Source organism: Halyomorpha halys, unplaced genomic scaffold (assembly GCF_000696795.3).
Source record: "Halyomorpha halys isolate HHAL.00 unplaced genomic scaffold, Hhal_1.1 Scaffold116.1, whole genome shotgun sequence".
NCBI classification, from domain to species: Eukaryota; Metazoa; Arthropoda; class Insecta; order Hemiptera; family Pentatomidae; genus Halyomorpha; species Halyomorpha halys.
Genome location: NW_027105704.1, coordinates 708,646 through 736,637, shown reverse-complemented (window position 1 = coordinate 736,637; position 27,992 = coordinate 708,646). Strand labels below are relative to the sequence as shown.

Genomic DNA, 27,992 nt, shown 5'->3' with positions numbered 1-27,992 from the left:
TATTTTTTTTTTTTTTTTTTAAGTTTTTACCAGTCAAAACTATACAGTTTGGGAATTTTTATGGTTTTTTAAACTTTTTTCAAAAGTTAATTCTTAAGAATAATTTTTAAAAAATAAGGTAAAAATAATCAATGGATGAATCACTAAGAGGAACTGGTTCAACTTAAGAAGTGGATCGCTTCATTTAAAAGAAGTTTATATCCCTTCTCTAGATTATGATTTATAATAAATCACGAATTGAAGGGGTGCAAGGTACTGTGGTGGTGGACAAACTAGTAATTTGTGATATCAGATATAAAGACGTTGTACAGAACAACGGGATTGAAAAAAAAAGAAAAATAAATGCAGGAGATTTGAGGGGTAATTATGAAGATTAACCTAACGATGCGACACTCCTACCAGATACTAGACAATAAAAGAGAGAATAAAAAGAGAGAAAACAGGAGCTGATGGCTCTATGGAAACATGGAATTGAATGTTCAAGGTTAAGTATGGATTTTCAATGTATTAGGAAAATAAGTTAATACTAAGGCATCTCTTGATAGAAAATGGCCCTTCAATACTCTTCTGAACATTGTAAGGTATAAATGAACGAACTAGTTTAGAAATAGATTTACTCTGATAGTAATTCAGTGATTTTGTATCAGAATAAGAGTGCTTCATTAACGAGAAACACAGAAATTCACTTTAAACACTCTGGATGGGCTCCATGAAGCGGAGGATGATGAGAAGACAAAACAAACAGGAGCAAATGGAAGGCATAAGCTAGGTGAATGGTCGGGATAACAATGTCGAGGATTAACAAGATTAAGTTTCCAGATTGTCTAATGGCGGCCATTGTAGGGGCAAACAATGGTGACACTGCCTCCGACAATAAATGGCTTAGCCCTCCTCTGTCACGATTGTATGAAATTAAAATGCAGATGAGTTTTGCAGCCGATGGCTGAATTACCTGGACCCCGCTGAACTTGCTCAATATGTCTGTTCAACTTTATTATAGGCAATTTGTAAAGCAGGTGGAATTAGTATAATTTTATTCTAATTACACTGCGACAATACTCTACAAGTTTTTATTAGAAGTGAAATGTCTAAATGACGCCCAAAGCAAGAAGAAGAAAGTAAGCAAGTAGTACAGGTGCCCGATTATAAAATGTAATTTTTATCACACTTAACACGGAAACACGTTTCTGGCGGTTTTAAAACTATTAATAATTTGGTAAATAATTGATTAAAGTACAGAATTGGTTCATATTTTTGTCTTTCAGCTATAACTACTAAATGGTACATTCTACCGAAAAAGTTATAGAATAAGAAACGGCACAATTAATTCTGCTTCGAATAAGTACCGTATTAATTTGGTCAAGTAGTATGTCGCCATCTGACTACTTACATTGTCGCCAAACCGACCTTTATTCTAGGATGAGAATACAAATATTAAATAAATTGCAAGTAACTAGGACTAATACAGCAGGAACATGTTAGAAGAAATTAAGTGTGCAGTACACCCAACGAAAGAATACTGAGCAGACTACGAATTTGACCACACGAGACCAACCCAAGAATACTTACTGTTGGGACATCTTGACCAACATGAAAACGCTATAATGTATGTAATAAATTTTATTTATTTAAAACTGTAACAATATAATATTACCTTTTAGTGGAAATAAATTATAAAAAGCTAAGCTAATATGCCTATGACTATTTAGTACAAATTTTTCAATTGATGACTATTGTTATCAATAGGATGTTGTTCGTTAGTTGTTTTTAAAGCAATAATAATTAATCGAATATATCTTCGCTAAACGTAAGTATAAATAAGTTTTAGTAAATTATAAATATTTTAAAAATAAATAAGAACCTGTCTGAAGTTGTTACTTTGGTAACTTTTTGATTATTCTTGGTTGTGTACAAATCAGACAAAGATGTTTGTCGAGCAAAACAAACACGATGACAGCCACAACTCTTCGGAAGGAGCTACCCTTTTATTGATGTTCTGTCGACCGGAATTTTCCATCCAACAATCTCGCGAAAGAGTGCCAGCATAGAATAAGAATACGTGGCTGCTTTCTATTCCACATCCCCATCACCGTGTTATGTCATTGTTGCTAAAATTTTCAAGTCATGATCCATTTCTGTTTTGAAATACCCTTTTGGATAAAAATTAATAACATGAAAAATGTTGTTGCAAGGATCCATAGATAAAAAATCTAATGTCTTGCTTCATCGACAAGTAAACATAATTTTACGGTGTGTAATATAGTTGAATTTTAATTTTAGTCAAAATATATTTAGTACTAGTGTACTCCTGCGAGAACTCTAGGTTTTGATATGCTTCCGTACATAAAAGGGTGATTTAGGTGAGCTACCAATAGTGAAAACCCTGGTGTCAGTATTTGATACATGAAAATTGGAAATCAGTTGAGCCGTCCCCTTAAAAAAAAAAAAAAAAAGTTATATATTTAGAAATAGACAAAAAAAACATATTTAAAGAAATGTTTCAATATTTTGACCTCCAGTAGGTCTAAACATTCTTAAAATATCACTGCGTTATCTTTTTGAATTATATTGGTTTTTGTATGTTACAAGGTATTATAGCTTAAGCAGTGATAGTTAATTTTTTTTTAAATAGAAATCATCAGTAAACGGTAATTATAAGTAATTTAAAATAATAATGTATTTTATTTTTGTAATAACAGATGGAAATTTCAAAAAAATTATTAATAGTCCATAAATAATTTATTATTTAAATCAATTAACGTATTGGTGTCACAAGCAAATACGGAAGTTAATCGTAATTTTTTTTTGTGAAAGTTAAAAAATTTTGATCTATTCTTTACCTTAACTAAAGAAGATTATAGGGAATACAATAAAGCCAGGAATCCATGCCAATCTTTCCAATCCCAAGCCAATTCAGCTGGGAGATGAAGGTAAACATCACCTTATGGGCTGATTGGATAACTGGCTACATCTAAATGCAGCTTTTCACAATATTACTTATGCAATACTTTGATAATATAAGATAATCTACAAATAATATACATAATTCAGATTTTATTGTTGTAAATTTTAAAATATGGATTTTAATTTATTTCATATTTACTGTTTGTTAAAAAAAACAAAAAAAAACGAAGATCTCAGATTTTATTCAAACCAAATATCAATTATTGGAAACCTACAAGAGTTAAAACTGTTCTTGTATTCTATTTTATTGTTTTGTCGATACATTTACTTCTTGTTTTGCATATTCATGATCTATCGATAAAAGGAGCCTCAACAATTTATTTTGAACTTTTGCTAAAATATATAATAATAAACAAATATAGCTAGAAGGGAAATAAATACCTTTACAGATTATATTCCTGTTTCTTAAGTTATTTTTTTAAAGGAATTAAACTACCTATTAATTGTTCAAATATAATCATATTTGATCAATTAATATATCATACACTATAAAATATATTCTTTTTAAGTTTTTAAGTACGTAAGGGCTTCAAGTAGAAAACATTCAGAAAATCTCTTCTACCCAAGAGGAGAAAAAAGGCAGTTATCTCATCCCAATTTCTGATTACTGTAATGAAAACTATGTATAATTAATAGTCAAAATTGGTGAGTCTTCAAAGTATAGGTAGGGGAAATAAAAAATGGCGCCTGTTTCAAAGCGATAAAAAAAACTAAGTTTTCATTCGGAGCTCTAAAGCTTAAAAAGTAGGAACAACCTAAGAGAACGTCATTTAAAGAAGAGTAAATTTTCTAAAATATGAGCCCTAATAGAGTTATTTACGTTAAATAGTTTTCGAGATATAGCTTTTAAAAAAGCAACGTTTCATAAAAATGTTGTATAGGACGTACTAAAAGATCAGTAGTTAGTGAATTTATTTTGAAAAATCTATATCACAAAAATCATTTGACAAACAGATATCTATTAGCACTCAAATTATAGCTAGTTTAATGAGCTATAAAGTAGTTTATTATGTTTATCTTCGTATGAGTAATAGTTTTCATGAAATTTGAAATATCTATATAAATTGATTTATAGTTGTTCGGACAAATGTTTATTTGCTTAATTTATATTCATATGTGAATATCATAAAAACTACTACCCCTACGAAGATAAGTGTCATAAACTACTTTATAGTAAGTTAAATTTCCTTTTTTTTTAGTGTTGGCAGACATATGTGCGTCTTATGGAACTAGAGATATATTTTTTCAAAAATCCAATATTTTATAATAACAACTAGAAATTAACATTTTGTGAGTTCATTTTGTCAAATATCATAAAAACTACTACTCCTACAAAGATAAGCATAATTAACTATTTTGTAGTAAATTTAACTAGCTTTAGTTTGAGTGCTAAAAGACATCAGTACGTCACATAGTTCCTGAGATATAATTTCTCAAAATAAATCAACTATTTACTAATCTTCCAGTAGATTTTTAAGAAATTTTGCTTTTTAAAAAGTTATATGTAGAGAACTATTGGACGTATATAGCTCTTTTAGGGCTACTATTTTTAATCCACCTACCTATACTTGGCAGACTCATCAATTTTGACTAGTAATTATACATAATTTTTATTGAAGTAGTCAAAAATTGGGGTGAGATAACTGCCTTTTTTTCTTCCCGGCTCTTGTACTATTATTAAAGTGCCACCGTGCTTTTGTTTCAATAGTTTGGTATCTACATAAAAAAGTATCTATAAGGTTTGTTACCCTCAATAACCAAAATTTCATCCCATAGCAAATCCATGGACAAGGCATAATACCCATAACATGATTTTTTTTAAGTTCGTCGATGTTAGCTAAATAGCTATTCCACCTCAAAGAGATACGAACAGTAATACAAAGAGAAAGAGGACAAAGTAGAGGAGCCAATATTGGCAATATGAGGGCGATCCCAGGGGTAGTGGGGCTAGGACCCAACTGCTATTGATCCGCTCGGCCCCGTAATCTCCACTCTCTTCTAATTGCCTTTATCTCCGTGTCCATGGTCACGGCTCCAACCCACGCTTTCTTGACCCACTCAATTGGATTTTCAGTTGCTACAACAAAGTCTTTAAAGGGTCCTAAGATTCTTCTGTTGCGTCTCAAAAGATCAGAGAAAAGAAGAAGATAATACAGTTCAGTGTATGCCTTCTATAGGCAGAAGATTCTGTCGTCATGTTGTTGACAAAAAAACTTTAAATAACAGCAAGTAAATTGGAGAGGAGAAATGGTTGAAAAATATATGTATGTAATATATATTTATTGGTATAAGACAAAGTCTCCATTACATTAAACTTAATAAAAATTAGAATTATTTTAAATCAACCAAGAGAGAGAGATGCTTTATTCACTCATACTCCCCAAATACATTCGGTTGCTACATTACACAGCAAACTTATTTATCCGTAATCGGACATATATAAATTACATATTTTTACATGATATAATAAACAAGAATGAAAACATTTATTTTTTTTCCACAGTTTTCTTTTACAATCAATTCCAGTCTACACACTAAATACAAATATTTCGATTTATTCCTTTTTTCTTTCCTCTTCTTGTCCCTTCCATTTCTCAATTTTCATTTCATTTGATCGACAAATTCACTCTCCCGAATTCCCCCTCTCAGATCCTCGCCAGTGACCTGCTAAATAAATTCACTATTAGACAGAGATGCGAGATCAAACCAGAGAAATACTAATCACAGGTGTAGATCAGTTCACAGTAAAATAAACAAATAAATACATTTTACCAAAACAAAACTAATACATAGATTTAAAGGAAAATATAATAAAAGGTTGGTTAAAAGAAATTCTTGATTGAATAAATAAATAAAATAATTTAATGAATAAATAATATAAGTACTAATGTTAATTAGGATTCGAAAAATATTTACATGCCGCTTACAGAGTCAAACTTATTATATACTGTTACAATGTAATGATAGAGTCTATTCAATTCAACTTCATTGTCAATGCTCAATATATTTTGGATGTTTTGTAGGTCGCAAGATACGGATATATTGTCCTTAATTGGCTTTAAGATATATTGTCTATTTTAAAGGTTGAGCAATGTAGGAGGATATGTTACGAAACAGTAATGAAATAGCTTTTAAAGAATGGACAGAGTTGGAAGTGAGGAATTTGCTGTTGTAGTTTGATGTGTTCTGGGTTTCCTACTCTTAGTTCGCTGATGTACCTTTTTTTTTTTTTTAATTAGCCTAAATGTGAAATATATGTCAGGTTTAGGTAGGTTAAAACTGCAAAGTGATCGGTATAGGGGGTTACTATTTGAGTTCAATGCCCTATTGAAATCAGTTAAGTTATGGTTCAGGATCTTTTCAAGAATACCGCCTTTGTGTTTCAATATTCCGTTTTCGTATAAAGTATTGAAATCAACTCTACCTCCCTATTGGTGGCATATCATATTAACTTGAAAGAACTAGTCGTATTCTACACCCGAGATTTCTGTTTCTAGGATCCTTAGTCTATTTAAGTATAGCATGAGGAGTCTCTTTTCTGGCATCAAGGACGGTTTGTTGGACACATATACAAACACAACTGTCACATAGCAAGTAAATCTGAATCATAGGTCATTGAAGGATACGTTAAAGAATAAAGTATTAAGTCATTTTATTACAAGGGGTCGTCTCAGTCCGAACATTGAGGACTTTCTCAGGACCCCAAAAATGAACCCTGTGTTTATCATGTTATATCATGGATATCATATATAACCTATTATTTATGGCATGATATCAATCAAACATCATTAACATGGTATTGAAAGATTATCCATAATGCACAACGGTCTGCTATTTAACATAACATACTCTTAAAACTTTTCATAGTACTTCAGGCTCATTTTTAGATTTTAGCCCATTTGGCTTTTTTTGGTATATATATATATATATATATACTAGATAACAAACATGAGCCTGGATTAAAGTACCCACGGTAGAAAAGGATAGTACTTAATTTGAATTATGTTTCTCCTTCACATAATGCATTTACAAATTCATGTCATTCTAAGAGCCTGGGTTGTTAGTTTTTCATTTCATTTTCGAAAGTAGATTTGCAATCATGCAGTAAATGAAAAAAAAAACATCTAAAAATCTAATTTTATTACGCCTATTTCGGTCTGTGTGTCTGACTTTCAATTATATTATATATCTATTATAAACCGATAACCGATTGTCATAAAATTTTCGGGCTTTGGGCGGGTTAATATATTGATGTAGTACCTCATAAATTTTATTAAAGTCCACTTACCACTAAACAAGCAAACGTATGTCTGGCATGTACAAACGTATTTTCTTAGACACTCAAAAATATAAGATCGTGTTGTCCGATTTTCCCGAGAATTGGTGTAAAATAAGGTATTGGTGAGAAAATGGTCCCATATAATTTTTGTATCCACTATTTTCTCTTACGTTTTCGTAAACGTATTTTCCTTAAAAACTAAAGTATATCTTAAAAATTAAAAAACCTAAAGTTCTATCTAAAATTTGTTAATATTTAAGAACTAATCGTAAGTTTATTTAAACTTATCATTGTATATAGCATAACATAATATACCATTGTATAAATTATATGTATGAAATAAGATGACAGTTATTTCTACGTATAAAATAACATCCGTCATGTTATCACAGAACATTGTGATGAATGATCAAACCAAGAGTTGGACAAATTTTGTAGGACAACCCAAAATAAATGCTCTTAAACTACTTATTTTGCATTTATCGTTGAAATCATAAACTGAACTTTGTTAAATACAATATATGCAACATTAGTGATAAATTAAGTCTGGGACATATTTTTTTTTAGGAAAAATATCTACTACCATCTATCTGCGCCAAGAAGTGCCTAAAATCCAAGAAGAATCCTTGTATCATCTAATTAAGAATTTAATTTTATTTGTACAATTTATGCTTAAAAGTGCATATAAATTTAAATTACCACTTTAAATGATAACCGTTACACTCCATAAAAAAAATAATTAAGATGAAATTTAGTTTCCAAAGAGATAACACGATACTTAACTTAACAGAAGGAATTTTTAGCAGAGAAACAGACAACGGAACCACCGTGCAAATAGAGCTTCTCGAGGAGTTGTTCAAGTACTGTTCAACATTAATCGAAACCTCAAAACTCTGGTGCCCTGAGATATAACCTCTTCAAGTTGATTTGATTAGAATGACTTATGATTACAGCATATCTCATAATTTTATTTATTAATTACCCTAATTATATTGAATACTTTATTTACTCCTTTCCAACCTTAACCCAGTAAGAGGGTTATGTTAGCAAACGGTCTGCAAAAAATCGACTTACTGATACTTGGCTAGAACATTGTGGAGACTTTTCGCCTTACCAGACTAGACTACAATTTTTTTAACTACATGTATTTTTTTTATTATTCATAAATTTTGAAGTCAATCATATATGTATATATACTAGTTGATATTTGGTCTCAACTAAAAGACATCTTTATTATTTAAAATATTACATTTGTCATTAGTTTAGGTTTCGGAGAATTGTTCCTTTCTTCACAACTAAAACTTATTGCTATGTTTTAATAAACCAATAAACTTGATACAAGATCTAATTCCTGAATCACTATTTTTTCAATTAATTGATCAATAAAATTACATTTCAAAATTTTAATAAAATTAATAATTATATTTGGGGGTGACGGTAGCAGCGTGGTAACACGCCTGTCTGCCTACCCAAAGGTTTGCGAGTTCGAGTCCTGGCCCTATCCCGGATTTTTTCAAGCATATAATTATACAATACTCACTCACAGCCTCCCCGCGTTTATTTGTGAAGCCCGTTAGCCACTAGGCGTGGGAGTGACGAACCCACTATATGAAAACCACGTCATGAAGCGCACGATGTATTTCCTAAGTACATCGCGCGAGGCTTTGGACCTCTAAGGTCTGTCGCGCCAATAATAATAAGGATATTATATGAGTAAAACCGAACTGGGTTCTTTCCCGATTACATTTGGATTTCGTTATGTTTTTTTTAGCTGTTGTATTTTTGGCAGCATAATGAATTAATGAAATGAATTAATATTTTAATAATTAATAATTATAATTTAATCTTAATTCATAATTGATACTTTTTATTTATTGATAGATATTACAATCTGCCACACAGTTGTGGACAATAGGTAATTGTGATGAATGATCACATTCATTCTAAAATAAAATAAAATAAGAATGAAATTAAATAAATAAATGAAAAAAAAAATCTTTTAAAATATATACAAACAGAAGGATAAAGAAAATGAACATAATCAAACTATGTGTATGAAAAAATAAATAAATAATAATAAAAATAATATAATCTCTAGTCACATTTACACTCTTATATACAATATTTTCACAATCGACCTGAGGATCCCTGAGCCCACTCTATCCCCCACGTGGGGGGAAGGGGATAGAGCAGAGCTCAAAAGATCCCAGCGCATCCCTCCTGCTGTATCACTGGTAGAGAGCCAGTGGAGGCTGAGCAAGTGCCCCAAAAGCCTCAAATACTCAACTTGAGTGGAGAATCTAACCATTACTAGAACTCCAATTGACCATTTTTATTTTACAATAAGTCTCTTGGCCACTGCCGTTTCAACCTTCCAGGTGGGCTGTAGGGATGGGTGGAACTAGATAAGGTTTGAACCAAAGGATTAGGAAGGTTGGAAAGGTTTATATGGAATTTTGAGAATTTGGTTGGTAAGAGGTCAAGGACAAAAGGGATATGAAGGTCATGGTGTAGTGTTCTGTTGTAAACGTAATAGCGTGTATTAACTATTGAATGAATATAAACAAAATTTATCTTCTTTATTTCTAACTCTGAAATATACAATTTTGTACCAACAGAAAAATATAAATTTGGTTCATGATGTTCGCCTTCCCTTATCCTGTTTTTTTTTTTTTTTCGAAAATCATAAATATAAATGATAACTTCTACAGGTGCTCACCAATATACACAAAACTTGGAGACGTATGTAGAGTAGTAAGTGAATGTTACATGATACACGAACCGTGCCAATTTTATTTTTTCCGTCTAATTATAAATTATCCAAAATTAATAATAACATGAAGTGATTAGATAAATGCTAAAAGCAACATCAAAACTAGAATGAAAAACTAATATCATCGACAACAATGAAATTACTATTATTAATATCCAATTACTAAAACTAGAACAAATTAGCTAAATATATAGTCGAAATCATTTTACAAAAACGATTCTTGGGAATATTTATAAATCATGCCACTCATCCAAGACACCATAATTTAAAACACCATAATGAAACTTTGAAGAACACCTGAGTCAATAAATTAACCATATCACGATTTCTTCAATTGGTTGTCCGTTGATCTATTTTTTATGTTTTAATAGCATATAAAAATATACATAAAAATAGAAATATAAAAAAAAATTTAATATAGGTTAACTCTGCTCAAAAATGTAATACAATATTGTTATGTACAGAAGAAACATACTGCAAATTAAACCTGTATTTTCCACGCCCATTGAAATTTCATGAGTGGAAAGTACTCAAGATTGCTAATTTTTTATTATGTTTATTAAAACGTTTTGAACAATTTAACAATATGATGCGATAAATTGGGGTTATGCCCCGCTAATAATGGCTAGATCTTTACCACCTAGATTTATGGAGTGAGGCTAATATCCATATTAGGGATTATCCCATGAAATTCAAATGAACTTGGTCGGTCTTTTTCGTGTGGTTTATTAGGGAAAAGCATTCCATAAATCCTATTAAAATATTAAGTTAACGAAACGTACATCCTGAAATATTATATGCTAATATACATTTTTTTGATTAATATAGTATTTAGTTTGGAACGAAATATAAAAGATTATCAGTATCCAACGACTGTCGGTAAACATAGCAACCAGTCAGTGTGGATTTGTGACGAGACATTTTGGCACATCGATAAACAGCAATTCAATTTCTCCCGGACGTATTGATCAATCAATGTGATTGTAACAGCCGATGGCCCCAAGATTAGAATGCAAACTATTACTGCCCTCTGCAAGCAATTCGTACGTCATTATGTTTGTAAAACATTATCCAATTTATTTATTCATTGTATATTATACATGTAAGTTGTATATCTTTATTTATGGTACCTATAGGTTTCCATATATATATTTATATAACAAAGATATGTATTTTTGTGGATCAGTCAAATCCATCGGTTGAAAATTCTACACTGGTAAGATTCACAAACAATTTTCTATTTCCCATATTTATTGAATTTTTCTCATTTATGTTGGATATTTTTTTTTGTATTTTTATGTGATTGAATTTATGTTTATAAGTATGATTAATTGTATTGACAAATTTTTCACAAATAAATAAGGGGACGACCTTACAAATTGCGTTTTTGTACATTTCTATCTCACTAATTTAATTATTAACTTTGCTTATTCCACTTTGTATCTCTATGTTTAAAATACTTTTCATGAACCGATCCGTGGGTTTCTTTAATTCAATAATGAATCATTTTTCTTGAAATCGGCATCATAGTAGAAAAGTTTTGCTGTTCTTTGCATCGGATAATTTTCAATGCACATTTGATACTTTTTCATTTATTTACTTTTGTGAGTTCCTTATGAGTGTTTCATTTCTTCATACTATCCCATTTTACAACTGTAGATAATATATCTTAAATTTATTTATTGATAACTTTCAGGTTGGTGCCAGAACTGAATAGGGGTGAAATGGAGAAAGGTAAATACGGGTATGTTTAGGTTTTTCCAAAATATACTAGTTCTTTCCAGCAGGTAGTCAGTCTATTGTGTATTTGTTTGTATTTTATTTACATTGAGTGTTGTTGATTATGTCTTATGTGTGATAAACACATATGACATAATTAAGAATAAGAAATATAAATAATAAAAATACAACACAGAAATAACAGACTGACTACCTGCTAGAAAGAACGAGTACATTTTTCATCCCTATTCAGTTCTGGCTAAAACTTTAAATTAGTTGTATTAAAGCAATGTTTTTTAATAATTAGTTGAAGAATTTATTTTTTCTAAGAAAGGTTTTTGTTTTCCTTGTAGAGCATTACTATGCAAACAATAAAGTTGTGAAACGTAGCCTCATTATGGTTGTCTTACTGACTGGTCCTCAAGATCCACAAAAAGACATATTATTAATAGTTAAGAAAAAAATAAATATATATATCTGCTTGGTGGGTCTTACATGTTTTTGTAACAGTTTGATTTGTTATTTTGGTTGAATAATTGATTATGGCGAGGGGTATAGTCTCGTGCAAACATCCCTAGCTATTTACAAAACTATAACCATTGAACAATTCTGAATAATAACGTTGGATTATAAAAATGCATAGATAAAATAATATTTTGTATAAAGGGAAGAGAAAAAAAAATAAAGTTAACATAAAATACAAATGAAATTTATAGATTTAATAAACTAAATAACTGACTTCTAATGAAAAAAAAAAAATGAAATAATAGTAATGTCAATAACAGAGATAGGTAAATATAGAACAATAACAGGATGTACTGCTGCAACCTGGGCATCCGTTTTGGCGATGAGGTTGGATTTCCCACATTGTGTATTATTTTTTTTTAACTTCCGGAAACTGGGAGTGGAACTTTTTGAACCATTTTTAATGAAGTCTACTGACTCTTTAATTAGAATGATTGTATTGTTTTTCTTTTCGTGTAGGCTGGAGATGCTTTGCTGCTTTAATAGCAGGATTCCATTGCACTTTTTTACCTTTAAAGATTAGCTACGGTTAGTTCTGATGAGTGTCAGAGACTATAAACTTTTCAAGTACATTTTTCAATGTTGAGACTTTTTTTTTTTTTAGGTTAAGATAGATTTATTTATTGATAGATATTACAATCTGCCACACAGTTGTGGGCAATAGGTAATAAATGTTGAGACTAATCATCCATTTAGTAAAGAATTGTTCTAGATCATCAAAGTGACTCTTTAAAGTATTTCTAGCTCTTATTATGTCATTATGTTTAGAGAAAACTGCTGTATCAAAATCACCCATTGTACATAATAATATATTCAATTAATGTTTAGATTAAGTCGAAGAATTTAAAGAGATAGGTAAATATGAAAGCTGATATATTGATTTTGTATGAGGTGGGGATGTAGAAATAACTGGACAAATGGAGACGTTATCTCCGGTGTCATTGATGTCAAAGAATTTCGGATATTGAGGCAATATCATCTGTCGTCTTTGGCCTTTCCATCTGATATCTATACTTGATGTTTTTATTGTGAAAAATCATTATCATCATCATACGATGAGTATTGATGATTATAATAGTTTCATAGATGTTTAAGTTATATGTAAAAACGGATTTTCTCCCTCTTGATTTTATAATAAATTTCCTCATATTTAATAATTTGACTCTAAATTTAATCATCTTTGGAATTACTCAAAAATGGATGAGTTTTTATCATCAATAAATACTAAAAAGAATATTCGTTGTGACTATATCTAATACATAGACGTTAAGCGATTTGGACGACCTGAAATTCGAATTAAAAAAAAAATCCAAAAATCGTTGAGGAAAAAAGTCCATGCTTATTTCTTAAAAAAGCTCTTTTTGAATCTTCGTTGGCTGGAATTTCTTATAGTGCTCTCTTATGGTTTCTTAAATTAATAAAAATATAATACAAGCATTTTGTAGGATATTTTAATAACTTTAATATCCTTAGTTTTCTAGTTATTAGCATAAAAATAATAAAGTATTACAATTTTTAGGGTTGTTATTTCATTTCGGTTTTAGATTCAGATTTATAAAGTTCTCAAGAATTTTTTATAGCTCTTCCTCAAACTGAATTAAATGATTTATATATATGCATTGAGTTGGTAATATAGAAAAGTGACTTTTCGGGGTTCTCATTTTTTCTATCATTTACACAATTCTTTTTTCGTGGTTTGTAAGCATATATGAAACGATTAACCCCCTTTTTATCTGTTTCCCAATCAAAAATGAAGGGAAAGTAAGACTTTAATTGAGGAACTCAGTCACTTATTTTTTTTTGTTTGGTTTTTTATAACTTCACCCTCAAGATTACAACAAAATATCTATAATTTTAGCATTAATAGATAGAGTTTACAAACATATTCCTTATCAACTAAGGATATTTCACCTATCACTCGTATAATTATAGTATTATTGCGTAGACTTATCGATGCTATTTGACAAATTATCAAAATTTATTATTATTATATTATATTATTATAAATTCATAAAATTTCAATAAAAAAATATTCAATTAATTCCTACGAAGAGGCAGATTATCCTGGAACTAAGACCGCTCCTCACGTCGTATTAATCAGCTAATATAGCGGAAGCCCATCTATGCCTGTTATACAAAAGGACTTGAGCTCAATCTATTGGACTGAAACTTCAAAAGCGAACCATCGGGCTTTAATTTTATTCAATATTAATATTAAAGAGAATCTAATCCAGTCCAACCCCAAAGGGCTCCAATATCATATTGTTCTCTGCTTCTGATGTATAAGTAACCCATTTTATACCACTCTATTATAATAATTTCATCTGTTTACTTTGCAGTCATAGCCCTTCTTTGATCGATAAAATTCAATAAAAAAAGCTATTAATATTAACTACTAGTGGCAAAAATATTTTAATATGGCTAAAAAATGGCCAAAGTTAAAAAAGACCGAAATGGAATTGTATGCAAATAAAATAATTTTTTTAAAAAAAATTATTTATTGATATTTACAACGGTACATAAATACATCATGTAAATTTGAGGAAATCATAATGGTATGGTACAAGGATGTAGAGAAACTATGGTAGCACTCTAAAAACATTTTTACAATATAAGGTCTCGATGCCATCTTCTTTTCAGACGCCTCGGAGGATTGTCCGGAATAAAAGAGGAAGCAAGATTAGAAACTAATGGGTTTGAGTGGTTAGGGAGTTTGTAATGGAAGGATTGATATCTGGTTTGGGCTAGATCGGTTACAAACGGAACATTAAGGTATTTGTGGATGATTTTATTTGTGACAAATTAGGGAGCATTTAGGATTTTTCAAAGGATTTCGGACTGTTAGGATTGGATACGAGAGGAATTAAAATAAATTAAAAAAAATATATATGGTTTTATTTTTGGCAATGTGGGTTTAATGTGGTTTAATTAGTTTTTTTCAATTCAATTCTGATAAATGACTGATAAATTAATATGTACTAAAAATTATTTTTGAAAACATTTTATCCGAATTTCTTCCACGGACTTTTATTGTTTAAGTTGAAAACACTGATTACTTTCCCTAAAGCTGAGGTTCCAGATAGTGAGATAGGTAGCAATAACGATAGTGACAGCTGTCTCTAGTAATCGTGTAAACTGCATTTGTAATCGTACTATCAAGATTTCCTTGATAGTTGGAATTACTTTCAACTATCTGTGAATGCTCGAGTAACTTGGAAGACACTTATCTATCATATGAAACCTAGTCTTTAGACTACAAGACTCGCAATGTAAATATCGGATAAAGAATTGGAGATTCACGATATCTAGAGTAAAAGTCCTTTCAGATCAAACCTGTTTTGTACACTTGATCAGTAATAAATTATGATTTTTTTTTTTATAAAAATTATAATAAATTTTGATAATATTAAATGAATTTCGTTACCTTGTTATAAACTTACATAAACACACTATTGAAATACATTTACCTTTTTGTTGCAGATGTCCCTGCGGAGAAGGCTGCGTTACCAAGTGGTCTGGGCAGTGGCGGTGCTCCTCTACGCCTTCGTCCAAGGCACCTCATTGGGCCCCACTATATCTTCCAGCACAACTACTATCAGAAATGTGAGCATTTTATCAACTAATTATAGTTTAATATGTTTTTTATTAATGGCATTTTTATTTTATCGAATATTTCTTTATGATGCTCGTCAATTCCAACCAGACCACAACCTACTAGAAAGACAATCTTATCTCACTTTGTCTTACCACAAACCTATCAATAAAACTTAGGGGCACGAAGCTGTGGCAGTGTTGAGACATAACCTTAGCACCCTCAAGAATGCAGACATGATTTGCTCAAGTTGGAATAGGTTGGTGACCCATCCCCTCTCACCCCACATTGGTTTAATTGAATTATCGATCTCACACGCGCGTTTCGGTTTCATATTACTTTTGGAATTTACTTCGATATGGTCGTTTATTATGTTTTCGGGGGAGAAAAAAAAAACAGAAACCCGCATAGGTGACATGAAAACAACAATAAACCGTAAATCTGTGTGTACACATGTCTAATTATGTAACAAGAGAAATAATTAAAATACTTAATTCTTGATCTGTTTTATAACATAATTATTCATAAATATTAAATCGTACCCGATAACACAGCACAGACAAATAACAGTCAACGTAGTAGGTAAAAAAAGCAGTGCGTTCGGTATACTTTTAAAAGAATCGGTTTAGAGCTTCAGTTGATGAAACCCTTCCTTCATTAAGGTATGGTCTAAGAGGCCGGATAATGCCTAAACCCTTTGAATCCGTTGGCGCTCAGGACATCATTGTGTCTTCTCTTCTATGAAACAGGGATTCGGATATGTATCTAGTTTATGAAAAAAAATATTGAGTGGTTGAAATTTTATAGTAAATCAATAGCATTTATAAATACTATTCAATGAAAAATAGAGTTTGTGATATTCCTAAATTATTAATTTTAAAAAAATTCAGTCCGTACCGCAGCAACACATGAAGATTCAGGGGTTCAGTACTCTAACTTAGTACTCTCTAATAAAGTACTGTTACTAGACCAACGGTTGTGTGAGGTGGTCAGAATCACCCTCAACCGCCATATTTTTACCTATTATTAATTAATGGTACTCAGTTAATGATCCTAGGTGAAATCAGAGGGCCGCAGTCGGATTCAAACAAGAATCATCGGCGTTAGTAGCACAGTTCCTTACTACTGAACAATCCACTCCCCTTCTTAAAATATAAAACTAAAATTTTATTGATATTTTGGTTTTTTATCTTTATTCACACTTGTCAATAGTGATGACAGTCAGTGAATTTGATGTATTATTGATGGGAATATTATCAGAGCCATGAGTTGGAGCCTCAGGTACCAAGCGGTACCTCCTCCAGGTATGGTATCAAATTTAATCGTCAAAAGACAAGTTCCCTCATCCAGCTCCTCTTCGGTCTGCTACGGACGGTACCTGGCATGAGTGCTGTGCTATCTAAAACATTATATAAATGTCACTTGCATTAAATTTTTTACACTAATGTAAAGTACTTATTGATATTAAAGTAATAGACCCATAAATCATAGCATTGAGCACTCATTGTTGCAAAAAAGATTCAAGGCCCTTATGTAGCTACTTCTTCGACGCGACTGTATTATATTGTAAAAACGTTCAAATACTTAAAAGTGAACACTGATCCATAAAGAAGAAGAATTTATCTACTTATTTTGTTTTAAGTATTTTTCGTTATTGTTTATTGTATAATTACTATTATTTGGGTAAATGACTAGAAAACATCTATCTTACCTGTAGTTTTAAGTGTTCAGGCCAATCATTTTCATTTATTTTTTATAGTTTATGTTTTTTTGCAATCTAGTATCAATATACGGCCAATTTTAGCTGAGCCAAATGCTGAATGACAGTAATCCAAAGAATAATACAGGTAGTGTGTCCACCATCTTTGGGCGCCATTTTAGAGCAGTGTTGTCACTTTTTTTCAGGGAACATTCACTTTTTTAAGTAACAGCAGCAAGGAATACAACGATCTGCAATTTATAGGAGTCTGAGTTGGCATATCCCTCGGATTATAATCATATTACTGGCTACCTAATCGGAAATAATTATTATTTGCAGTAGTAGATGTTTACTTCGTTAGAGGTTATGTAGAATTGCTGGCGAAGAATTATAGTGAATCACTAAGTAATTGTTGAAAACAATTTTTCAAATTAAAAATTTGTTTGGCTTCTGAAAGTTTCATTAAATTTTAAAAGAAAATTTTTGAATTATTTAAATATCTGGTAGACTCCTGTGGATTACACATCTTTCTTCGAAATTGTAATTTAGTAAAATCAGTTACCTTATACTTCAAGGAATTCCACTAAGAATGTTTTTTGTATTTCCCTGGATCTTAAATATATTATTGCGTGCAGCTGTTATGAATAATGTTATATCGGGCTTCACCTTCCTCTTCCATTCACTCTACCAGCTTTATTTTATGAAATAAATTAACTAAATTATTTATTTATATTCATAATAAATTAATTTAAGAATTTTAAATTTTAAATTTCCATTAATTGCAATGATCATTGATATTTCCCTGACACCAAAATATATTTTTCCATAAATAGTTAATAATATTACATAAAATTTATTATCAATATTTATTTTATTAAGAGTTGAACAAAGTTACTGCTGATCGAAATCAGATAGAGATATACTTTTATACCTGTATAGAGGATTAATATGGATAGCTTTTGGGTGAGGCGTTCGATTTATACTATACCGCAATAAATAACTCTTGAGAGATATAGTATGCTCTTATCCTGCAGGCGTTTTTACATTAACTCAATACCACGATACTCCAATACAGAATTCCTTATCATAATGTTATATCTATCTTTAGTCTCGTCAGTTCACAATCATATAATGGTAAATATAAAAAAAAAAATAATAAAATCAAAACTTTTCTTACAATGATAATACTTCACAAAAAAAAAGAATACATTTTATTCGCTAGTCAGTGACTTGAAAGATTTTTAATATAATCGAAATCGCTATCACGGAGACAATTATTGCTGAATAACAAAAAGAATAAAAATACCAACTAAATTCAAAATATTTTATTTCTGGAAAAAATTAAGTATTCAATTAGGAATTCAATTAATTTCCAAAGGACTCCTTAAATATGATCAATTTAGTAATTAGAAATAAAAAAATTTTAAAAAAAGTCTACCTCTATATACCATAAAGGTTTATGTGTTCGGTTTGTTGTAAGGATAAGTTGTGGTAAAATGTATTTTGGTCAGATATCATGTCCAACCGCTTGGTTTTATCTTCAATTAAAAAGTAAAATATAAACATGGGCTTGAAGTACTCAGGATGTTAATCTGATTCCAGCGTCGATCTAGGAATGGTTTGACGAAATAAATATTTATCTGCAACACCTATACTGAACTGATAGAAACAAAGAGACTTGCTGTCAGGCGACATCCGTCTAGGAGATCTTTCTTCCAAATCCTCGCCGAGTTGCGTTAGGAAATGACAATTCCTACTTCGTACTTTTTTATTTAAATGACAATATAATTTGTCGTGAAACTGTTTGTAAATCATACGAATAAGATTCGTTACTGTAGGAATGTGTAGGTCGGTTAAGTTGTGAGTGCGTTGTCTTTCCCTAAAATTGTGATTGAAAGCCTTTATTTATTTATTTTTTTTTTTTGTATGAATGTGTCTTTTTAGCAGATCCCGAAATTTGGTAAGTTAAGTCTATATAGAGTTGTGTAAATAATTTTGTACGTTAATTTTCTGTCTCAGGGCTAATTAAGAAATTCTGTTCGTTATCTCAGTTGGAAAGTTAGCGTTTTCGTTTTGTCTTAAAGTATGACCTCCTTGACAACCATTTTAACTGATAAAAAAATACTTATTACTAAAATAATATTATTTTATAAGTTAAATAAGGTGGCTTAATATATTGTATATTTTCGTAAGTGGGAACTAAATATCTATTGACTGGACGCGAATCCTGAACCGTTAAATAAACTTGCGTATAATTGCAATAATAATTTGATTATATTTTATTTCATTTTCCAATTATTTTATCTTAGTTGTTCATAAATATATTTAAACACGTCCTGTGAAGGTAAGAATTGTCGTTTTTAATACTCTAGAGAACATTATGGCTGGTTGTCTTGAAAAAGTATACTTCAAGGGAACATTACGGTTGGACGACCCTTCCTAAAGAAAACTTGATGTTCTTGTATCTCTTTGATTAAGGTAGGCACTTAGGACCTGTCTCACTCAGTATCAGCCTGAGGTTCCGCTATAGAACGCTAAAGCTTGCCTTTTCCTTTATCTTTCACATTTATTTTAGAGGCACAATAAGAATAAAGATATAGTATAGATCATTGTCCCAGGAAACAGCAATTTTCTGTCCATCGAGTCTTCCAAGTCACAATATAATGTTACATGAAAAAATATTTTTATTGTTGTATCTGTCTTTGAAGAGCTTATTTTAATTTTAATTAAAAAACAAAAACAAATTGAACGGTAAAATTCCCATGAGGTTACGCACCTTTTGTACCTCGGTAAATCTCTTGAGATTTAATCCCAGGGTTTTTATAATTATATAACAGGGTGAATAAATATGTTAGGACATATTACCTATTTTATCACGTCCATGAAATTACTCAAATTTTGTTGGTCATAGTCGTTAATTTCGCTTCTTTCCCTTTTAAGCAGATCTCAACTCTTACCATCTGCCGGCAGTGCGTTTTAGTAATTCACATGGCTTCAGCTTAAAACAACGTCGTTTCAATCGTGTCTAATCATCCCTCGGCATATTCTCGTCGCAATTTTCCCGGTAACTGAAGAACTAAAACTAACCCCATGGTAAGTGATGCCACCTCCCAATGGCATTCCCACGCCATTCCTAACTTCGTCATTGGCCAGACCACATGAATGACGAGGAAACACCGGGTCATTCCTATCGATAGCTCTTTCAAATTTTAATTTTTATCATAAATTTAAATTTCCTTCTTGTTTAGTGGAGCGTGAATATTTATTTTTTAAGACTTATTTATTTTTTTTACAATCTGGAGGTGTTGGCTGGCTTCCTTCCACCTAGTACCAATTCCTCCGGCTCAGTATCTCAAACCCCCTTAATTACTCTTTCTCCAGATCGCCCAGGTTAACTGCTCGACTGCTTCCAAAATTGTACTCTCTTTTATCTTCAACGCCGCGAATCTCTTGCCAGTACGGTACTATCTGGCTTCGAAGCCCCAGGCACTACGCTCCTCTACAACCTTTGTCCTGCGAATACCCTTAGATCTTACTCACTTTTTCAAGTCCGTTTTCTCTCCCTCTTCTCTTAAAAGTTATATTTTTTCCCCATTACTCTTTTGGATCCTTTCCAAGCCATTTACTTGGATGTTCATCTTTGAGGGAAGAGTTCCAGACTTTCCTTTGGTATTAGTCTTTTCACACCTTTGTTGTTTAGGATTCTTTGAACTCTTCTATTTATTACTTCTTACATTTATAGCTTTCTGAGCTAAGTTCACGGAGAGCGAGTGACGTTTTTCAATTTTAGGCGCTTTTTAAATATTGCTCGATTTAACTATCTTAAAGTCTCCTCTTCCCGTTTCAAGCTCTTATTTCAAAACTGATATAGGACCGTCGCTTCACGGGGGGTCTTAGCGGGGCGGGTCCGGCAGGGAAGGATTGCCTTTTTTGTGTTATGATCTTGTGGGATTGTGACATGTAGTACATCGTCCAACCTACTCGATGCTTGAAAAGTCAGGTAAGTAAGACTACCATGCCATACCTGGTGCGTACATCCTTCAATCCGTGGTGCAAGGTATCCTTCATACCCAGCTATACATATAGCATAGCTCCTATATGTACGTACTAAATACCAATTAAAATCTTTTTAGGAGGGTACGGAAAAAAACAAAAAAAAAAAACACGTGTTTACGTGAGTACCACCGAGAAGCCTACGACATGGAGAAGTGCTCAATCGTGAAATTACTCCTTGATTTGGAAATACCTAATTATTAACATCTAGGATATATATTTATTTAAACATCATTCGTTTTTAACTCAGTATTCTATATACATATTAAAAAAAAAATATGGAAAATAAAATCAACACAATTTAGCAGTCGAAATTCAGTCAAATACAGATTAATATCCGATTTTCCATCCAACAACTCCAGTTTATGGGACAGGAAACTGATGTGAAGGATTGGATGAGATTTTAATAAGCCAAGGGTAGTAGTGAGACTGCAGGCACTGGTTAGGAAGGATCGTTTGAATACTCCAGTAGGTTTAGAAGTTGGATAATAGGGGTCAGAGAAAAATTGTTAAATTAAGCAAATGCTTCAAAAATGATGATTATATATTTCAACTGGATGTAGTTGCGAGAGATTTTTGGAATACGAAATTTTTAAAAAAATACATATTAGGTCACTGTTTAAGAGTTTCTTCAATCTTGCCTTCGAAGAGCTCATGAGACTTCTGCTGAATATCTATTTGACATTTCCAGGAGTCCTTGACGACTGATGAGATGTTGGCATCGATTAAAGAGTCAAAGGGTGGAGATAATTGGTCTTTCCTTGATAGGCTTCGATCAAGTTAATAAATGCCAAACCTCTTCTCAGTCATTTTATGAGACTGAAATCATTGAAGAGATAAGTAATATCAGGGAACATTTTAAAACATAACTGAAATTTTTGAGATAATATAAAAAAAAACAATTACAATAAATATTTTCATAAAATTTATTATCTCTGCTAAATACGTCCTTTCTTTACTACAAGTAAACTCAATCATTAACTTCATTCATTAAATTTCAATAAGTTTTTTAATATTACTTTTTTTTTAAAGAAATATATTCAAACTACCAATTAATCATTTTGAAGAGGTTCCATCAGGTTCCGAAATAATGTGATCCCCATTTCGAGAATAATTTTTAGGTGAAATATGGAAGAGGAATAATTAAACATATAATGATAAATCAATTTCTAAATTTAACATGCACACCTCAATCAGGAAAAATTATGTAAATTGTACTTAAAATGAGTAATACTTAAATACATTACTACATAATAGCTTACAAAATATTATTATACCAAAATTATAGAATTATATTTCAAACTATTAAAGAACATATTTGAATGAAAACAGTTTTTAACTCGTCCATTTTTGTGAGATAGTGTTATTTATTAACATAATTTTTCAAATAAGAGTTGAGTGATTTTAATTAAATGAAAAAAAGTAACACTAATTTTAGTTTTCATTTGAAAACTAATGTGTCTATTTTTTGGGGGTGGTTTCCAATTTATGAATAAAATTCGTTGAAGGTTTTCGTTGGTAATTCCACGTTGCAAGTTGATCATTTCACTTTTGGTTTCTACTTTAATTCATTAGGTTAAGTATTCTAAAGTCATAAACATAAGTTCTACTTACTTCAGTTATTTTTCTGTTTTTGTTGTTTTCCACTTTGTTCTCAATTCTCAGTTTAAACACTCCATTTGTCTTTAAAGGTATGTACATTCCTGATCCCGTTTTGAATAGTTTTTTTATTTCATTTTCACTCCCCATGATGTGTAATAATTATAGTGATAACGAGTCCATTAGGTACTTAAGTATTTTTTAAAAATAAAAAGTGCAAGGAAAGTTTATTTTATTTTTTTTGGCCAAGACTCCCATTGGAGTCCTATACTACCTAACCATGGTTGGGGGTCAAAGTTCTTCATTTTGTGGGACCGCCACGCAATGAAAAAAGTCGACGCGTCCCAGGCCGGATTCGAACCGGCACCGCCAATAAACATCAAATTGGTAAGACTGTGTCTTAACCACTGAGCTATGGGCGGCCCTAAGGAAAGTTTATATTGGGAATACATACTAAGCTTGACTTTTTCTCCGTCCTACCTAATTCAGTTAAAAATATATAGACTAAGTCAATTATTTTTTTTTATTACATTTTTTCAAGAATTTTCATAATTTTGGTACAGCTGGATGTGATAATTATGATGCAGAAATGCATCTATCTGCTTTGCAATGGAAGCCACTATTGAATGCAATGACGACACGGTAATCTTCAGCGACTCTCAAGCCGTAATACAAAAATTAACAACACCAGGTGCCGCAGAGTCACCCACGGAAGAAAAGTGCAGAAACATGGCTGCTATAATGAAGAAAAGAGGAAGGGCTATAGCTCTGCAGTGGATACCAGGCCATGTTGGTATAGATGGTAATGAGCAAGCTGACAAGTTAGCTAAACTTGGTTGTGCAGAGAACCAGCCTGTTCTACCACTTTCCTACAGAAGGGTGAAATCTCTTATAAGCTCTTATTGTCAGGACAGAACAAGTGCTAGACATAAAGATAAAGCGGAAGGAAAGAAGTGGGAGAGCCTACTGGATAAGGATAAACGAATCCCCGGCAATCTTAGCAGAGCTGAGAGAGTGGCCTGTTTTCGGGTAGAAACAGGACATGATCTGCTCCAAAAACACCTCCATCGAATTGGCATCGTAGATTCCCCGAAATGTCCTCTATGCAACATGAGGAACATGGATGGGGACCATCTTTTGGCGTGTGTTGTTCTGGAGGATGTTGAGCGAGATGCGGACCAACTAAGAGGAAGAGTCAAATTGTATTGGGCTGCGAGAGGGAAAATGCCGTAACAGCCCACTTCCTGTGGCGTAGGAAAAGAAAAATAATTTTGGTACTTTTGTATTTTAAAATATAAAATGTCAGGATAAATATTATTGTGTCGATATATACAAGGCTTGTCTATCTTTCCCTACAGCTTAATTGACTTAAAAAACAGAAAACAAAATTTAAATTCTTTAATACTTATATTTTCAAAACAATACGCTTAATTTAGATTAAATATATATAGTACATTAATACATTAAGTTCCACACCACATTCTCAGTTAATAACTTGTAAATATTCAGAGAAGACGTGATAAAGGGTTGGAAATAACTTTAACAATAAGAGAAGCCCTTTGGAAGTTTATTGCTACACGGAGGGGAACTTTTTGTCGAGGGGCTGTTATTGCAAGTCGGGTCAGGTCAGGAGGTGCGGCCAGCAGAATGCCAAGTAGCCAATGTAGGCTACAAGTTCACTCCAGCTTCACGCCTCGAATTTTCAAATCCCTTCGGATTGAGTTCGAGGTAAGTTGACCACAAAGTTGGTTTTATTTAAAAATAATTTTATCTGACATTCGGGACTACAAGATTCCAAATAGAACAAACGGAATTCTGTTTTAAGTTGGATGTGTACCAATAATTTTTAATACATCGCTAAACAATGCAACACTACATAGTCGATAAATGTATACACATGTTTTGAGAGTCATCATGATTTTATTGGAATGTGTTTAAAGTTTTTGTTAATGGTTCTTTTTTTACTTTACCATGAATAAAGTAAAAATGGTGTACTAATTTTTTTTTTTAAATATTGAATTATGACCATACCTGCATTCTCAGTCAAATCTTTTAGTTAAAATAGTGGTGCTTCTAATAATTCTTATTAGCAGTAGCACTTTTTTGGCATGGTAATTAAATCACTAGTGAAATAGTTAAAGTGGTGTAAGTCAATTTTACCCTACTAACCATATCGGCGGTTATTGTAATTAACCCTACATATTATTTTTCATGGAATGTTTAAATGAAGACATACCTTTCTGATTTTTTGAGTAAAAGAAAGAACGAACAAGAGCATTTTAAAAAATTGATTTTATATTATAAAGTTATTTTTATAATGTCAAGACCAAATAATGAAAAAAACAATGTTTGTCTGAAATTCATAGTACACATTCACTAGGGCTGTTTTATAAATCTACGAACACCTCTGAATACTTTCTATCACTGACTTATAATAAATGGTGTGTGGATGAGGTTAATATGAGGAAAACTAGTAAATGAATTTTGTTTTCAAGTTTTATCACAATATTATAATTCCTTCCTAATAAAATTAAAAGTGTAAATTTACCTAATATGTAGCATTAGTAAATCTCAGAGATTCACCACTTTCTCCTCCAAAATATTTCTTTAAACACTTGTTTAGGATAGTGTTTCTTTTAAATATCAATTGAAATTTTTTTTTGAGGAGACAAAAAAAAATTTAAATACGCTTATCCTGAATCTTTTTTTTTACAAATAATAATATAAAAATAAGTAAATTTTTTAAAAGTGACATTATTTTGACTTAGACCACTGTTCCTTTTATTTATCAGTGAGCAGAATGTACACATTGTTATAAATAGGTATGATTACGTAGCTGAATATATAACTGCAATCTAAGTTTCAACTTCAAAAATAAATTTTTAAAGTATAGTTGTTTTTAATATTTAAATTCAACAACCGAGTCTATCGATAGATAAAAAAAATATTAACAATATTTAAAGCAAGCTAATATAAAGAAAAAGGACGGGCTGTTACTTATTCATAGAAAACGTATCTCTTAGTATTTAAGAACTTATGAAAAACATCGTTTCTTGAATTCCAGCTATAACTTCTACTACCAACGTATTTATTTTAGACAGCAAACGATTCACTACTTGCTGCAAAGCAATAAACAACATTAAATTTGTACTTTTCATTTTTTTTTTTTTGGGACAAATCATGAAATTAGTAGAGTCGGATTTTGAGGTGTATTACAGGTTTCCTATTGCTTTCAAAATTAGATAATTAAGACAACTAAAAAAAAACATTATATTTAATTTTAAAACCCATACTTTTGCAGATATTTTTGAAAAAAAAAAATAGACAAATACAAAAATTTAGAGGGTTTTCCAAGATGGCGGTGGGTTGTCGTGTAAGGAGGAATTAGAAGATATGATTTTTTTTTTTCCTATAGTTAAAACACACTAATTATTTAACATTTAAACTAAACATTTAAGAATTTCGAAACAATTTTACTGGACTACAAATTGTGATAATTAGTAAATAGGTGGAATTATTGTCTTGAGTTTGAAGAGAAGATCCCTGGTGCCACACTCCGTCGAACTTAAGAGTATAATTTGATTAATTGAGTATAATTAATTTAAATCACTCCGGTTGCTTATAATTTCTGCTGTAGTACCATGGATATAAAACCCTTTACTCTGTGTATTATTCAGTATAGATGTATTGTTGAGTGATGAAAAATTAAATATTCAAAGAGCGATGGCTGGTCTAATCAATTACCGCTGTTGTAAGCTATTAAGCTGAGGGAATCATAATGCTGTAATTAATACATCATTGAACAATGGTAGTTGGTTAGCCGATAATGATGGACTAGGCCATCAGGAGAACAATGTTGCCAAGACAAAGGCAAAGCGCTTGTATCCTGCCTTTTCAGATCCTTGCCAAACTGAATCATTTTTAAGGACCTCTTCATCTTCATATTTTCCCTCTCTTTTTTTTTTTTTTAATCCAAGTATTTTTCACTAACTAACCAGCCTACTAAAGCACTGGTCCTAAGGAACTTGCGATTCTTTCACACTTACAGTAATATGTACAATAATGTAATTTTTTTTATGATTTTTGAAACTATAATCAATAAAAGAGGCATTTCGAGTGGCTTAAAATTATAGCCTTAAATATGTGTTAAAGAAACAGGAGTTCCTATTTAATTATGGAAAATCCATTATAATGTGTATAAATCCGATTAATTTTTTTTTTATTATTACCTCCTACCTGGTCATATCTGACATACGAGGGTGTCATTAATAGGTAACCAATCCATTCTAACCAGAATGGGATGATCAATTTTTCATTCCATGGAACCACGTTGAAATAAAAGTCAAATTCCCCCCAGGCCGTGGGGGTAGTTTGCCGTTGCGATTTCGCTAAAGCAACGTGTTAACTCCTTCGGCTATAAACGGCCTCGAATACTTTAATTAGATCAAAAGTAATGGTTCTGGTGAACATATATTTTAAACTTCATATGAACTTTTTGAAGTTGTAATTAATTTTTTTTTTATTCTGTTATAGGATTGTAATGGATCGATTACTTTTTCGTTTTATTTTTATAGAAAAAGATATAATGAGGATAAAAAGTACGAATTATTCTTCGAATAACGTACGAATTCTCTACAAAATTCCTTTAGGATAAAAAAAAATTTCGATCTCGAAATCTTATACTTTTTTTTTTTTCTTTTTAATATTTAGTTATTGCTATTTACAACTGTACATTATAATACATTTAGTAAATCTGATCTAAGTTAAATTGGAGTGTTACAGGCGTGTA

At 31.2% G+C, this 27,992-nt stretch overlaps 1 protein-coding gene across 1 annotated transcript in view; it reads left to right on the top strand.

Moving 5' to 3' along the window:
* LOC106677984 (probable sodium/potassium/calcium exchanger CG1090) overlaps positions 1 to 27,992 on the top strand; it is a gene marked incomplete in the record, with an annotated part of 77,691 nt that overhangs the window by 26,135 nt on the left and 23,564 nt on the right. The window contains 1 exon segment of the mRNA XM_067053089.1: positions 15,741 to 15,863. Coding sequence (XP_066909190.1) covers positions 15,741 to 15,863 — 123 coding nt within the window.